This window comes from Barbus barbus (assembly GCF_936440315.1).
Source record: "Barbus barbus genome assembly, chromosome: 33".
Taxonomy (NCBI): domain Eukaryota; kingdom Metazoa; phylum Chordata; class Actinopteri; order Cypriniformes; family Cyprinidae; genus Barbus; species Barbus barbus.
The window spans coordinates 15,570,981-15,585,104 of NC_136761.1; the positions used below are offsets into that span (position 1 = coordinate 15,570,981).

General features: G+C 37.2%; 2 protein-coding genes across 5 annotated transcripts in view; both read right to left on the minus strand.

The window, feature by feature from the left end:
• Positions 1-14,124, minus strand: part of LOC306853527 (fermitin family homolog 3-like) — a 568,382-nt gene that overhangs the window by 272,779 nt on the left and 281,479 nt on the right. The window lies entirely within an intron of this gene.
• Positions 1-14,124, minus strand: part of LOC306853511 (phospholipid-transporting ATPase IA) — a 155,504-nt gene that overhangs the window by 3,710 nt on the left and 137,670 nt on the right. For all 4 annotated transcript variants that reach the window (XM_079390988.1, XM_079390986.1, XM_079390989.1 and 1 more), the window contains 4 exons: positions 13,552-13,659; positions 5,664-5,752; positions 2,775-2,867; positions 2,410-2,501 (listed from right to left, as the gene is read on the minus strand). In XM_079390988.1, the coding sequence (XP_079247114.1) occupies positions 2,410-2,501; positions 2,775-2,867; positions 5,664-5,752; positions 13,552-13,659 (382 nt within the window). The remainder of the gene's footprint in view (positions 1-2,409; positions 2,502-2,774; positions 2,868-5,663; positions 5,753-13,551; positions 13,660-14,124) is intronic.

Genomic DNA, 14,124 nt, shown 5'->3' on the forward strand with positions numbered 1-14,124 from the left:
AAAATTGGGAATATTATCAGTAAACTCAAAAGAGGATTCAAAGACTGTCTGGATTATTCTATTGTTGGGAGTCTAATTGGGGGTTTAATAAGCCCTTACAATGTCCTACATGCACTAATGGAACCAAAATGTCTGAAAATATTTGTAGCGGTCCAAATTATAGGAGGTCATTTGTCTGCAGAAAGACGCAGCAAAAGACATCAGCATGCACAACATCCTGACTGCCTGCTTCCAGAAATAAACCAAAAAATTCAAATCGGTCTCAGAGGGGACCTTGAGAAACCGGCTATGGCAGTGTGGGTGGGCCGGCTGGGACGATCGGGGTAGTCAATAGTAATTATCTTGGCAGACTCTAAATTGAAGCTGGCAGGAAATAAGACACTGTGAGTGTTGTCATGTCAGATTATTGATTCTACCTGGAAAAATCAACTATTCTTTCTAAAACAGAAAAGAGGAAATGTGGCTCATTCCAGCCAATATAGCAATTGAATTCTTCTAGAAAAGAATTCCTTTGATTTAGATTCTAAAGGTCATTGCACACCAAGTTCGAAATTTTCACACGTTATAAAATAAATACGACCTCACGTTGTTAATCACGTTTACACAATGCCTCTGAAACTTTCATCCATCATAAAAAAATTTGTATCAGGTTGGATTTTCTGCGTTTTCGCATCCGTAGCAAGCATTTTGATAGTAAAGGATTCACCGACAAGCTACGCAATTCACGCTCAGAATCGCAGATGAATCGCCTGCGATATCGAATGTGATATTGCGTTGCTTAGTAGTGAACTACAGCTCTGTGTATTAAATACCGCTCTATTTGAAAACAGGTGATGGAGATTTATTAATAATCACAGAACCGGCTTTACTGACGAGATGCACATGACAATCGCATGCGATGTATCGTGCAGCCCTAACGAATACGAAAAAACTCAGACTCAGTGTGCAAGGACATTAAGTCTATTAAAATCCTAGTTATTTTAATATTAAAGATCTCGCTCATACTGGCGCTATGGTTTCTACAGCACTGCACACTGGGATTGGCCCTTTGATCTTTGACTCACCTTATGTCTCAACCGACTCGACCTCTACCTGCTGGCCTGAGGGGGCACATGCAAGAGGCCGAGGAGGGCAATACATGGTGGGAATGATAGCAGGACATTGAAATGATTAAATAAGACTCTGCCTGTCAATCAAAACACAGCAGCACAAGCACAGGTGGGGAATGGGAAGGACGTGATGGACAATGCAGGTTTAATTATGGTGTTAAAATGTATTGTGTTTGTAAGGCAACTGCATTCATATTTAGAGGTATGAGCTAAGGGGTAAGAATGCATATAACATCAGACTATCACTGAACGTCCCCCATCCTCACCTAAAAGCAAACAAAAAATAGAGCAAATAAAGAGAGGTAACAAACAGAAAATAAGAAGAAATGTAAACGTTAAACTATAAAGAAATGAAAAGACAATGGTTCTCAACTGGTAATGCTTCAGGAGACAGATTTTACAGTGTTTTTTTTTACACAAAAGTAAATTGTTCAAAATGATATCCAAAATATAATTATAAATAAAATATTTTTTTTCAACAAAAACACAATGATTATTTAATAAAATGCATTTAATAATCATTATATATTTTTTATAAAATGAATGGGATTTTTAAATAATTTTATAATTTTTATAACTATAATTAATATTTATAAATATTGTATAAATAATATATATATTTTTTTAAAAAATTCACCAGTTGAAGACCACTGTAAGGAAGCACATGAAAACTGGAAGTGTAGTAAAACAGCATATCCAGGAAGGAAATGTTAGTAATTTGATAAGACTGTGTGTGTGTGTGTGTGTGTGTGTGTGTGTGTGTGTGTGTGTGAAATCTGTGACTACATATTATGACCTCATGAATGAGCTTTAATGAGTCAATTTTGGATTGTGATATCCTCAACAAAATTCTCCAGATTTAACACGGAAGGCCAAATTAATCCCTGATAAACATGAGATTTGAGTCCCCGTGCCCAAAAAACAGCTGCCTGAGAAGGAACCCTACGACCGGTACCATTTCAGTCTAACTTGAGCTTTGTTAATGCAGCTGTTGCTTTCGAGTGATATTATGACTAGATTGGTTACTATCCGTAGCTGTCAAGAACAACCATCCTCACCTAATTTTCCTTGGTTTTGGTTCAGATTTGTACATCTGTGAGTGTCTGCAGTTGCACATCCATAAGCCCTTGCGTTTGAGAGTGAACCTGCATTTTGATGCTGCAGATGGGGATGGTAGTGTGTGTGTGCATCAGTGATTCTGCATGAGTCTGTCTGCGATATCTGCGCTGTGGAGAACATGTAGGTGTGTCTGTGTCCGTGTGCCTGCGGGTGGCGAAGCACATGTATGTCGCTGACGTACGGAGTAGATTCTGCTGCATGGAGTCAGACCGGTACAGACTGACGGTGCTCTTCTTAAAGACGTTCTTCAGAAGCTGGGCTCTCTCGGTCAAACTACAGGGAAGGACACAAAGAGGAACAGTACTGAGACACAGACATCATTATGCCCATAACGGACGTCTCTTTTCTCTTCCCACAGAAGAGCGATAGAATTAAAGACAAACTTCCTGCTGGACAGATGTGCCTCCAGTGAGAGGTTGAGGAGACAGAATGAGACCGGAGCCGGGAGAGCAGCCAGTAGGATCGTTTACACTTGGAGTGATCCCTGCTGATCTGCTGTTTTTGCTTGTTCTGTTTTATTATGAATTCACAAGGAACAGCCCTCACCTCTTCCCATGCACCACAGCTCCTGGATCTTTCGACAGGGCCTCCAACTCCTGCACCTCATCAACCAGGGTCTTAAAGCACACCTTTTTCATACTGAAACACAGGGGGTAAAAAACAAACAAACAAACAAACAAATAAACAAGCAAAAGTCAAAACTATGACAAAGATGGAAGAAAAACCCCTCAAGGTGGTAAAAGTGCATATAAGAATGCATGTAACGTCAGACTATCACTGAACATCCCATATTTATGCCCTAAAAGCGAAAAAAAAAATATTTTAATAAACAAATATTTAATAAAATAAGTTACAGCTTACAGTAATAAGTGCTTGTTACACAAACGTTAACAAAAAGACTGTTACAAATGTTAAATATAATAATAATTATGCATTTTTTTAAATACAAAGTATTTTTTACATTTTTGTATGCATGATTATTTATTCTTATCTGCATTACAGTATTTTTTATGTTATTCCTTTTATTTAAACAATTCATTTAGATTTTTTTTGGTTTCAGGTTTCTTGTTCAAACACAACTGTATCCTGTCAAACTGACTTGAAAAGCTTATTCTTTGGCGTTTTTGAAAGAACATCAATCAAGTAGCAGGATAGGGAAAGATTTTTTTTTTTAAATAAAATTATGTTGTATGCAGATTTTATGATTTTAGCAAGATAAGAATATAAGGAGATTTGTCAGTCCCTCCAGGATTTCACGATTTTTTTGTGTGATTTTTTGATCAAAATGACTGATTTTGTGGTGGTAATTTCCATAAATTTGTGACAAATTTGCAATTTTTTTTCTTTTAAATTATAATCACATTTACCAAATTAACTCAAGTGAAGTCATCTTTATTTATATAGTGCTTTTAACAATACATATTGTGTCAAAGCAGCTTTACAGTATCAAATAGGAAAATAGTGTGTCGGTAATGCAGAAGGACAATAGCAAACACTCAATTTTGAACCAGCTGCAGTTTATTAAACGTGCAGATTATGTATTATGTTAGATGCACAATATTCACAAATAAACAAAATGCATAAAGCTGGTTTATTTTGGTCTCTTAGTCAATTCTGAAACATTTTAAATTTTAAAACAACCGTAGGACCCTTTTTCCACCTTACCTATGTAAACATTAACAAAGAAGTACTGTGGCTGTACATACTGCTTCTAAATCCAATTCATACATTTGGTATTTTGATCTCTTATTAAATTCTGATATATTGATATACATATATATTGATACAAAAAAAATAGAAGGGGAAAAAACTCAGTAATTAAACAACACTGCGTCGTCATCAGACTTTACTGATCAGTGCGCACTTAATGCACTTAACATTATATGAAATTCAAGTTCAAATGGAGTTAATGTTTTTGACCGAATTCCAGAGATGGAGTGTTTTGTCTGTCATCAGAACAGCTGTAACTGTTATCTAAGGCAGCAAGTGCATCGCATTATGCTTTCATCAACTTTAACAGGTTATATAACGTTTATTGTAGCTATATGGGTGCTTAGTTTTTCTTGTTGTTTAATAGACTTGGTCAAAATCTCAAATTAAGCGCTTATGCACAGGAGATTTAAAACGTACAAAAGTATATTGGCTAGACGGCAAATAACCTACATCTCCGCTCTTCAAGCACACAAAAACATTAGCCTTTACAGACATAGTGTTTGAGTAAAGAAAACGCTGTACTATTCAAACATCAATTATTTATTTACCCTTTCATTGCGAAAAAGCGGAGATCTGTCTCCTCCAGGCTGTGAGCAGTGCGTCAATCTGAACAGAGGCGGGGTGAAGTTACGAGGTTTCACTAAGAGATGATCCAATGGCGTTATGACGTTTTACTGACAAGCTCTTTTAAATGCTTATCATTGGTTAAACATTTTTAAAACCCTCTGATTTAAAATAATAATAACGAATTATAATAGAGATATGAAGTTTGGATAATTTTCCACGGCACACCTGACTGGGCTCGGGTATGGCAACTGCCATAACTCTGCCATACGGAGACCACGCCCCTGCTCGTGCAGTATATTGCTTAGCCCGGTCCTCCTTGGCACTGATGTGAGGAGGCAGGTGAGACAAATTTGCCGCAATTGTTTCTTGACAGACCGCGCACATACACAGACGTCATCACGTGAACAACATTTGAATCCACGTAATGTAAAATAATTCAGATTATAATTTTATGTTATGTGAGGTCTTTTATTTATTTATTTTTTTAATTTTGTGGTTAAATAACGAATTATGCAGAATCACAAAAAAATGTGACATTTTATTTTGCATTGTATTCAATGATCGGGGAATCACGAAAAACTGGAGGGGCTGATTTGTTAATGTTTAATGTTATGTTATGTTGCTATTTAAGTATCTGTCACTTTGGTATCAAGTGTGTGCTTGGGTAATAAATGACCTACTAAAAATAATTTATGCTGATTTAATTAAAAAAGCAACTATAATGTATGGATGTAATCAGTACCATCTTCAAACTGCCAAAATCTAACATCATATGTGTAAAGAAAAGTTAGATTTAACTTGCTATGTTATTGTAACACTTTGGCTGAACTTCATTTAATCATGGACAGTGGTTCCACATGATGGAAACATGTTATTTAAGACTTAATGCACAATGAACTAATTTGAACTGAGTAAATTCAACTAAAATTAGACATGTCCAACTAACTTGATTCGTTTGTATCCAAATAATTTGATTCAACTGTGTGAAACCACTGTCCATGACTGAATCACGTCCAGCCAAAAAGTTATTTTTTGAGTGTAGCAAGCAATTTAAATTATACGTCAATACTTTTAATACATGACACAAACCTCTGGTGACCACAGAGAAAGAGAAGTTCAAGGTTTAATGGCTGGTACTGAAGAATCTCAACTTACACTTTGTAGGCCACATCAAACACCAGAGAGGTGATGGGAATGAAGATCAGACCCATCCAGAAGACTCCTGAACTGAACATCATGTCCGCCTGGAAAACAGACACAGACAGACAGACACACACACACACACACAGAGATGAGACAGAGTAGCAAAAGAGAATCTGCGACTGATTTCCAAACTTAACCAAACCATTTAGCTGGACTCTCACAACATCAGTACTACAAAGGGTTTAGGTTTCAATCACCAATCTGACCAAAACTTAAAAGGTGTAATCTAGTTAAGGGGGGCTGGAATGCCTCTCATCCTGGTACATTTTAAATGTGTGTGTGACAGATGGGAAGCCAGACAGACAAGAAGAGGTGAAATGAGAGACAGATGAGAGAGGCAGTCGGCTAGAGTACAGATCCCAACTGCTAATGGTACTTCCCAGATCACCTCTCTAAAACCCTGATCTCAAATGATGACCCTGACCTATCAGAATGCCTGCTTCATGTGATAGATGGGAGACAGTGGGGTAAGATGTCACCATATTTTTTTTTTAAAAGGGTCTATCATTACACAGCTGTCTGTCTGTCAGAAACAAACACACAGAAAAGGAGATTAGATAGATAGATAGATAGATAGATAGATAGATAGATAGATAGATAGATAGATAGATAGATAGATAGATAGATAGATAGATAGATAGATAGATAGATAGATAGATGGAGAGACAGAAGGAGAGCATCAGTCATTTTAGTCTTAAAAAAAAAAAAAAGGCACACTCTCCTCCATGTGTTTGAAAATATGAAATGTATATGGAAAGTAAAGGAATACTAGCCACTGCAATCACTCCATAGACACCAACCTTAAAAGTGCCTTAATAGTAAAAAAGTAATTTTTCTGCCAAACTACTTCAACCTGGGCTGAGATTAAGAAAAAGCTGCGATGGCCATTGTGTGTCATTTTTTAAAATGGATGAAGTCAGGTTTGCATAAACAGCACTATCTGTTATCACAGTCAAGATTACTGGATGTTACCACAAAAACTCTTAGAAAGCACTGCATGGTACCAAGTGAAAAACTCAGACGCATAAGTCTTCATTACTTTAATGAATCAGTTCATAACTATAGTAGTTCATAAATTTCCTGCAATTCCAAATTGGAACAGAATAAACTCGTTATCTCAAAATTTCCACAAACAAAACAGACGATTCCCAAATGAGAGGCAAAGCAAGGCCAGTATCAGAACATCCATCTGCCAAAATACACTCATTAATTAAATAAACAAGCAGCGAACAGATTCATCTGTCTTGAACTGGGTGATACTCAGACAATCAGAGACCTCATCTCTCAGATAATTATAACAGTTGGTCCTTTCAATGTAAAATATCTTAATCGTAACATTCACATCAAGAGTGAAGAGTGCAAAAGCCCGTGAGGAAGCGAGGAATTTGGAGAAAGACAGAAAGAGAAAAGGAGAGCGAAAAAGAGTAAATGAAATGGTGCTCTGTGGTTCCACAGGGTCTGATTCACAAGACAGAATAATCTAGCTTGGGGTAGTGGGGTGTGAGATGCGGTCATCTGCATTTATCCTGTTTGCTTTGGCCCAGCTGCGTTGAAAATACCTGTCATTAAATGTCAAAGAGCACCGATCCACCCCCTTGCAATGGCATTCAACATACATGCTTACGCCACTTGTCTAAACTCGGCACTCCGAGACAAATAAACTTCCTGTAATTGAAACCAGTAAAGGCTCCAGCACAAAGCCGAGAGGCACACCTTCCTGCAGCAATCTACCAAAGGTTTCAGGTGTTCCCAAATTAGCTAATCTATTCACCATTAAAGGAAAATAGACTTTGATGTCTAACAAAACATAAGGGAGGCAGGAAATTCCAAATGACTGGAAATCAAAAAGGCTTCCTCCACCCTACTAATGTCATCTTTGACCCTGAATGAAACAAGTGTTCTGTATTGCCAAGTGGAATTACAGAAAATTGTACATTGGTGAAAAGATATTCATGATGTGCTGGAATTCGACAGTCCCAGAGGTAACTTGTAATTTTCTCTTTGATAATGGCAGTTTAATCATTTTCATTGAGGGATAATGTATTGAACAATCAGACAGTACCAGAGGGCCTCAAAGACATTAAGTATGAATAAAACTAGTGGTGGAAATGTTAAATTGGAGTCAATAACTAAAAAAGTACAACGTCAAACTTCATTAATATTTTCCTGCTAAGTTGTATGCTAAATACTCTTAAAAATCAATAAATGGGTTACTTTGCTATGAACTGTACAATTTAAAATTATATAGTGAACGTACAAACAGTTTCAAACAGTATGTTTTTTCTAACATTTCTATGGACAGTTCTGGTAAAAACACAAATCTAGTTGGCTTTTGAAATCATGCAGGGCATAGGTGTATTTGCGGCAGAATAATAAACCACTATGGCCTCGTCTCGGTTGGGAATCAAGGGTGTCCGCATCCACTGTTTAGACAGGACATTGACTTCCCCCTGTCTCTGCTGGACACATTCTCCAACAAATATACACACACATTATGCAACTTTCCTGCTGGAAAAACCCCAGGTAAGCTAGTAGCCAGCCACCATGTTCCATAAACCAGCTTAAACTGGTAGGACTTTGGATTTGTTTAAGGTCCTGGATGGTATATCAATGGTCTACAAACACAATTAACAGCTAAAGCTGATTTTTCCAGTTGGACACCTCTCTCAGCCTTAAAAACATAATGCATGCAAAATATTAAGTATGCAAATACTTAGAAAGGTAATTGTGGAAAGATATGCACACATACTGTACACAAAGCATCCCATGCTTTGTCATAAGCAATCAAAGCACTGAATGTACTCTCCAGAGCTGGCATGTGTGTGGTTTGAAGGGCTCTTCACTAAAGCTAAACTAAAGTTACCACTGAATAGGGGGTTAGACGATCACATTACCCTATTGCTTTTAGCCAGATTGTACGTGCAACTTGGACAAAAGCTGATGCTAAATGGAAATCTGACAAAAACAAACTATATAAACTTATAACTATATAAGCACACACTGCAAGCCACAATAAGTTGACTTATACACAAACCTTCATAGACAAACCGTAATTCATCAAAATTACTATGTTGCTCTGTCAGAATCACACACTAACGGACCATTTAAAATCTTCAATCAGGTCTTTCAAAACCTGAAAGCAAACGTTGACAGATTCTATTAGCGCTTAAACCAGGCAAACTGAGTCTGAGTGTTTATCATTCAATCTCATGTGGTAACTTCCTCTGGTGATTGACAGGATGGATTAACTATGCCTGGGTGCACTAATCAGCGGTGCTGTGAGACTGCAGAGTTTGGCTGCTCATGCCTGCCAGTGATAGTGTTGGCCCAAGAATGTTAATACCATCCATTGTGATGGTAAATATGAGATGAGAACAATTCAGACATGGTCATTCACCCTCGGCCTGGCCCTTTGGCTTTAGGGACTACATACTAACGCCTGAGCCAAGCCGACTTTATCCACGTTCACACACACAAAGTCATGTGCAAGAAGAATAAATAATGTTTTTGCCTTTTCTCCCAAAAACTAAATATTCCACTTGCAATTAATTCAAATATGCTTTTATTATAAGCCAAGCCAGTCACTCAAAAAGTCTAATGTCAACTTGTGTATATAAACAACTTAATTGTAAACGCTCTATCAAAGTTCCTCTAGTCAGTTTGTGGTTTGAATGTGTAGAGCACAGAGATTCAAAGTCCCAGTGGGCCAGATACAGCTGGAGTCCCATCTAATGCCTGTTGTTTTGAAAGAGAGAGAAAAATAGGAGGAGGAAAAAAGCAAGAGAGAAATCTAATTCCAAAAGGGCCTTCAAAAACAGCAATTCTCAGTTTGTCTCAAGGCATGAGGAAGGGAGGTATTCACAAGGTCTTCGAGTGTCCAGTATGGAAAACACACACTCTAATATCCCATCATCCACGTGTTCCACTCTCAGCATGGAACATCTCCATGGACTGAGGGAAATTTAGGAAAGACTATCTGAAAACACAAGGAACTCAAATAAACGAACGTTGGCATGCATTCTGAGAGTGTAGAAAATTAGTCACTCAGTTGGAGGAATAACAATTTATTCAAAGCACATCACACACTAATGTACTGGAAAATATTACTTTACAACATTCCAAACTTCATCTTAATCTCTCATACCGTGAGACACATACCTTTAGTATTCAAAGTGCCACAAATAGAACAACTTTCAAAAAAACATCCCACACATTCTTTATAGAGTGGGGTCCAAAAGCCTGAGACAACATTGAAAATCTGGAATTCAAAATCAGATAATAAATAGTAACTTCCAGGACGTATTAGGAATCATATTTTAGATTGTGCTCTATTTCTAGGTCACTAATCAAATAAGCAAGTCTGTGGCATTGATCATGTGAACTCCTACGATCAGATGGTCAGATGTTCTTGCTTCCATTGAGCACAAAGTGCTGTTTGGATCATCCCAATTTATGCTACCGAACATGATCATCAGGTTTAACACAAACTTGTGGAAATCAAGCAGCTCAAGTGCAGCTGGCAATAAAGCAAAAGAGGTATAAACCAAATACTGACATTATGAAGTGCATGTTAATTTTTTCACTTTAAATTTTTACTAAAATTGTTAGCTGATAATATAATTTGAAATGAAAATGTAAATGTAATTGTAATTTGATAATTACTTTTAGAATAAAAATAATTGAATTCGAAAAAAAATCTGTTATATTCAAATATATTTAGAAAATATGATAAAAAACGGTAGCTTTTCAACAGACTCTAAGCAGCACTGTACACATTACAATATAATAAACTAAGATATTTGACTAAGATGCTGGACAGGAATTGCCTGACAGGTTCGGTTTAAATTTTTTTTTGAAATAGAGCAGATCTCACACACAGTTTCCAGTATGCAGTGTTACAAGAGCAGCAGGCTGTAGTTTTATCTGCTGATAGAGAGAGTGAGGTTCTAAAGGTGAAATCTTGTACATCAAAGAGAGTGGAACAAGATGAATGGTCTGTCTCACACAGATACCAGGTGCACTTGAATAAAACAGACCTGTCTGCTGCATTCAATGGAAGAATGGAGAGGAATGCACCACAGAACACTTTCAATGCGGCTACAGCTAACCGTTACATCACGCCTCTGACATCTAAAGATCTTTTTTGCATCGAGGTAGCGCTTGTTTTATCCGCTGTGACTTTCTTTAGAGTGTTATCTAAATTCTACATGCCTTTGGATGCAATATGTGATGTGTGTCTGTTCAAATGAGCATTAATGACATGACTGGCTGAATGTGTGTATGTGAACGTGCATGTCTTTAAGCAGGTGTGTGAGATGAGGAGGGCTTTGTAATGGCAGGTGAGGTGATCGGCAGGCTCTTGATGTCAACATGTGCCTTGAGTGTGACATGTTGTGGTAAGACTGTCTGAACTAGTGCAGTAGATCAAAAGTATATTGTTAACATTCATTATTTGACAGTGCATAGCAACTCAACATTACTAATAGAGTTGTTTTAAAAAAGTAGCTGACTAGTCAACGAGTCAATGTTTAGCTTATGTAAATTACTACAGAGTGAATCCCGCACATGTGAGAATTTACAGTTTAAGTTCCTTTACTCAACTTTATAAAGAACTTAACACTTTCAATCAGCAGGGGTGCATTTAGTTTATTAAAACTGACATTTATAGACATTTAAGGTAACAAAATAATTAGATTTAAAATAAATACTGTTGTTTTTTTACTTTCTATTCATCAAATAATCCTGAACAAATTTAAAAATAGAAACAAATTCTGAAAAAAAACCCTGTTGAGCAGCACAACCACTAATAAGAAATGTTTCTTTAACACCAAATAAGCATATTAGAATGATTTGTGAAGGATCATGTGACACTAAAGACTAGAGAGTAAGGCCTGGTGAAAATTCAGCTTTGCCATCACAGGAATAAATTACAATGACATGTTTTTGATCAATGTTTTTGAGCCCTGGTGAGCATAAACACTTCTTTCAAGAACATTACAAAATCTGACCAATGATTAACATATTCATTCATTTGACTATTTTCATAGTACTCTAAGGCACTTCAAATGAATACCTACCATATTATTCTTCTGAAGTGTCTTGGAGTACCATGAAAATGGCAAAATAATGATGCATTGTGTGATATGTTAAGAGTGACAATTCAGCTAAATAGATTTAATGGTGTGGCATGCCTTTTAACTCTTTCCATCATAATCGTTTTTCCCCTTTCTAGGCCCTTCAGGCAGCTGTGGCAGAAGCCAGAGATCGGTGTGAGGTGGCCCAGAGTTCAGGTGCGCTCTCTCTCATGCATCCCCCTTGCTCTGATGTAGTGCCGTTGCTATGGCTCCCCTTGGCATTGGGTTACCCTGAGCCTCTGGGGTCTGATCTACTCTACTACCCTACATGTAGAGGGAAAGAGCTGATAAAAGAGCCCACTTGACTGGCCATTCAGGACGGGTGTGCAGGACACACATGAGAGGAAGAGGCTACTGTTACACAACGCCAGATGCTGGGATAAAAACCTTGGATGCTTTTGAGAGTATTTAGACAACGCCAACAATGTGTGTGAACAGAGCGTTCTCATACTGGTGTCCAGACGTTATATAAATAAATAGCAAAACAGCAAAAACACATGAACTTTTATTATTATCTTTGATTAAAACCACACCAAACTATTATAAACAAGTATTCTGTCTGGCCTCCAGGACTTTTGAACTCTCTGCTCAAACAAGCAGTTGTAGGTGTTTTTAAATCGCTCTTCTTCACAGGCGACACAAATAGGGCCTATTAGGCCCCATTAGGAGATTATGAGGTGAGAAAAGAGCAGAGACCTGTGGTGCCCGAGGCCTCATGGAGGTGTAGAGTTTCCAGCCCACTGCTCACCCTAATGAACACACACAAACTCTTAATGCTCAGATTATGGCAAAGATAGTGTAGAGCTCCCCAGGCGAGAAAAAGGGTGGTCTGTGCGTATTTTATATCACCCGACACATCAAGAGTCCCAGGGATAAAGACGGGAAGTGTGTGTTTTTAGCTTAGTATAGTTTGAGGACAAATTTATTCATAAAGCTAGTTTTTTAAATTTGTGGATTATAAGTAAATAATGAATTTTGTCAATTAATTCCAAAATTAAGATTTTAGTTTTTTGCTTCTTAAATGTCTTGTACTCCGCAAGGCTGAATTTATTCAATCAAAAACACTGAAAAACAGTAATTTGTAAAATATTATTACAATTTATAAGAGCCACTTTCTATTTAAATGCATTTTAAAATGTAATTAATTCCTGTGATGCAAAGCTGAATTTTCAGCAGCCATTATTCAGCAGAATATGGCATAGATGAGAGTCACTACGTGCTGCACATAGGTGTGTCTAGCAAGTGTTGTGGTTTGTGCATGACAAATTCTCCATTCTCACTTGTGTCAAATGTGATAATACTCTTCAGTTTTATGAATGTATTTACTTTAGTCACTGTTGCTAGTATTTGAGCCGCTATTGTAAGCTGCTATGTGAATAAGACATTTTGAGGCCTGTCAAATTCTCAAACACAGAGCGTGTGAACATAGATCAACACACAGATTTAGCGCTCAAAAAACAAAAAGTGTCAAAGACTGTTGTGCAGCTTATTATTTTGGTGTAAACAGTGAAGCATTTTTTTCAGGATTCTTTGATAGAAAGAAAGTTGAGACAAAAAGAACATTTTTTGTAACAGAAATGTCTCTGCTGTCACTTCGGATCAATTTAATAAACTCTTAAAAAACCCCAAAAAACAGCAGTGTAAATAAGCAAAACTTTGTTGTTAACAGGAAAAAAGCCAAAACTTGTTTGTACTGTATGTCTTACCTCTCCTGACATATCTGGGGCCAGAGGAATCAGAGGCCATACTGAGGAGTAGATGCCAAAGAAGACTACCCACAATCCAATGCTGCCCCAGATGGCAATGTGGCTGAACTATAAGCCAGAAAAGATTAGAGAAAACACACAGTGAGTAGAGAAGAGACGTCATTCTGCTGATAATACTGGCAGCCTGTCACTTAAACAGCACAAAACCTCATCTGAAAGACTCATCTGAAAGATAATTTTAGACTAGTGACATTCATAACAACAACCCTAAACCGACCACATGAATTTTACATGAACACATGCTGAATCACAAGTGTGCACATATGGGAGCATGTTACACCCATGTGTTTTTGTTTAAATCACATGATCATCAAGCATTTGAGACTTGAAATTTGCACATGTGAAACATTGGATCCACATGTGAATGTTCCAAAACCACATGGAAATCATGTGATTTTGTGAAAATTATACTTGCAAAATACAGCGCAATGAAAAAGACTGAATTTTTAATATGCATGTGGTCAAATTTTATTATGGAATAAGTAAATACAGTAGCATACACACCAAGACAGA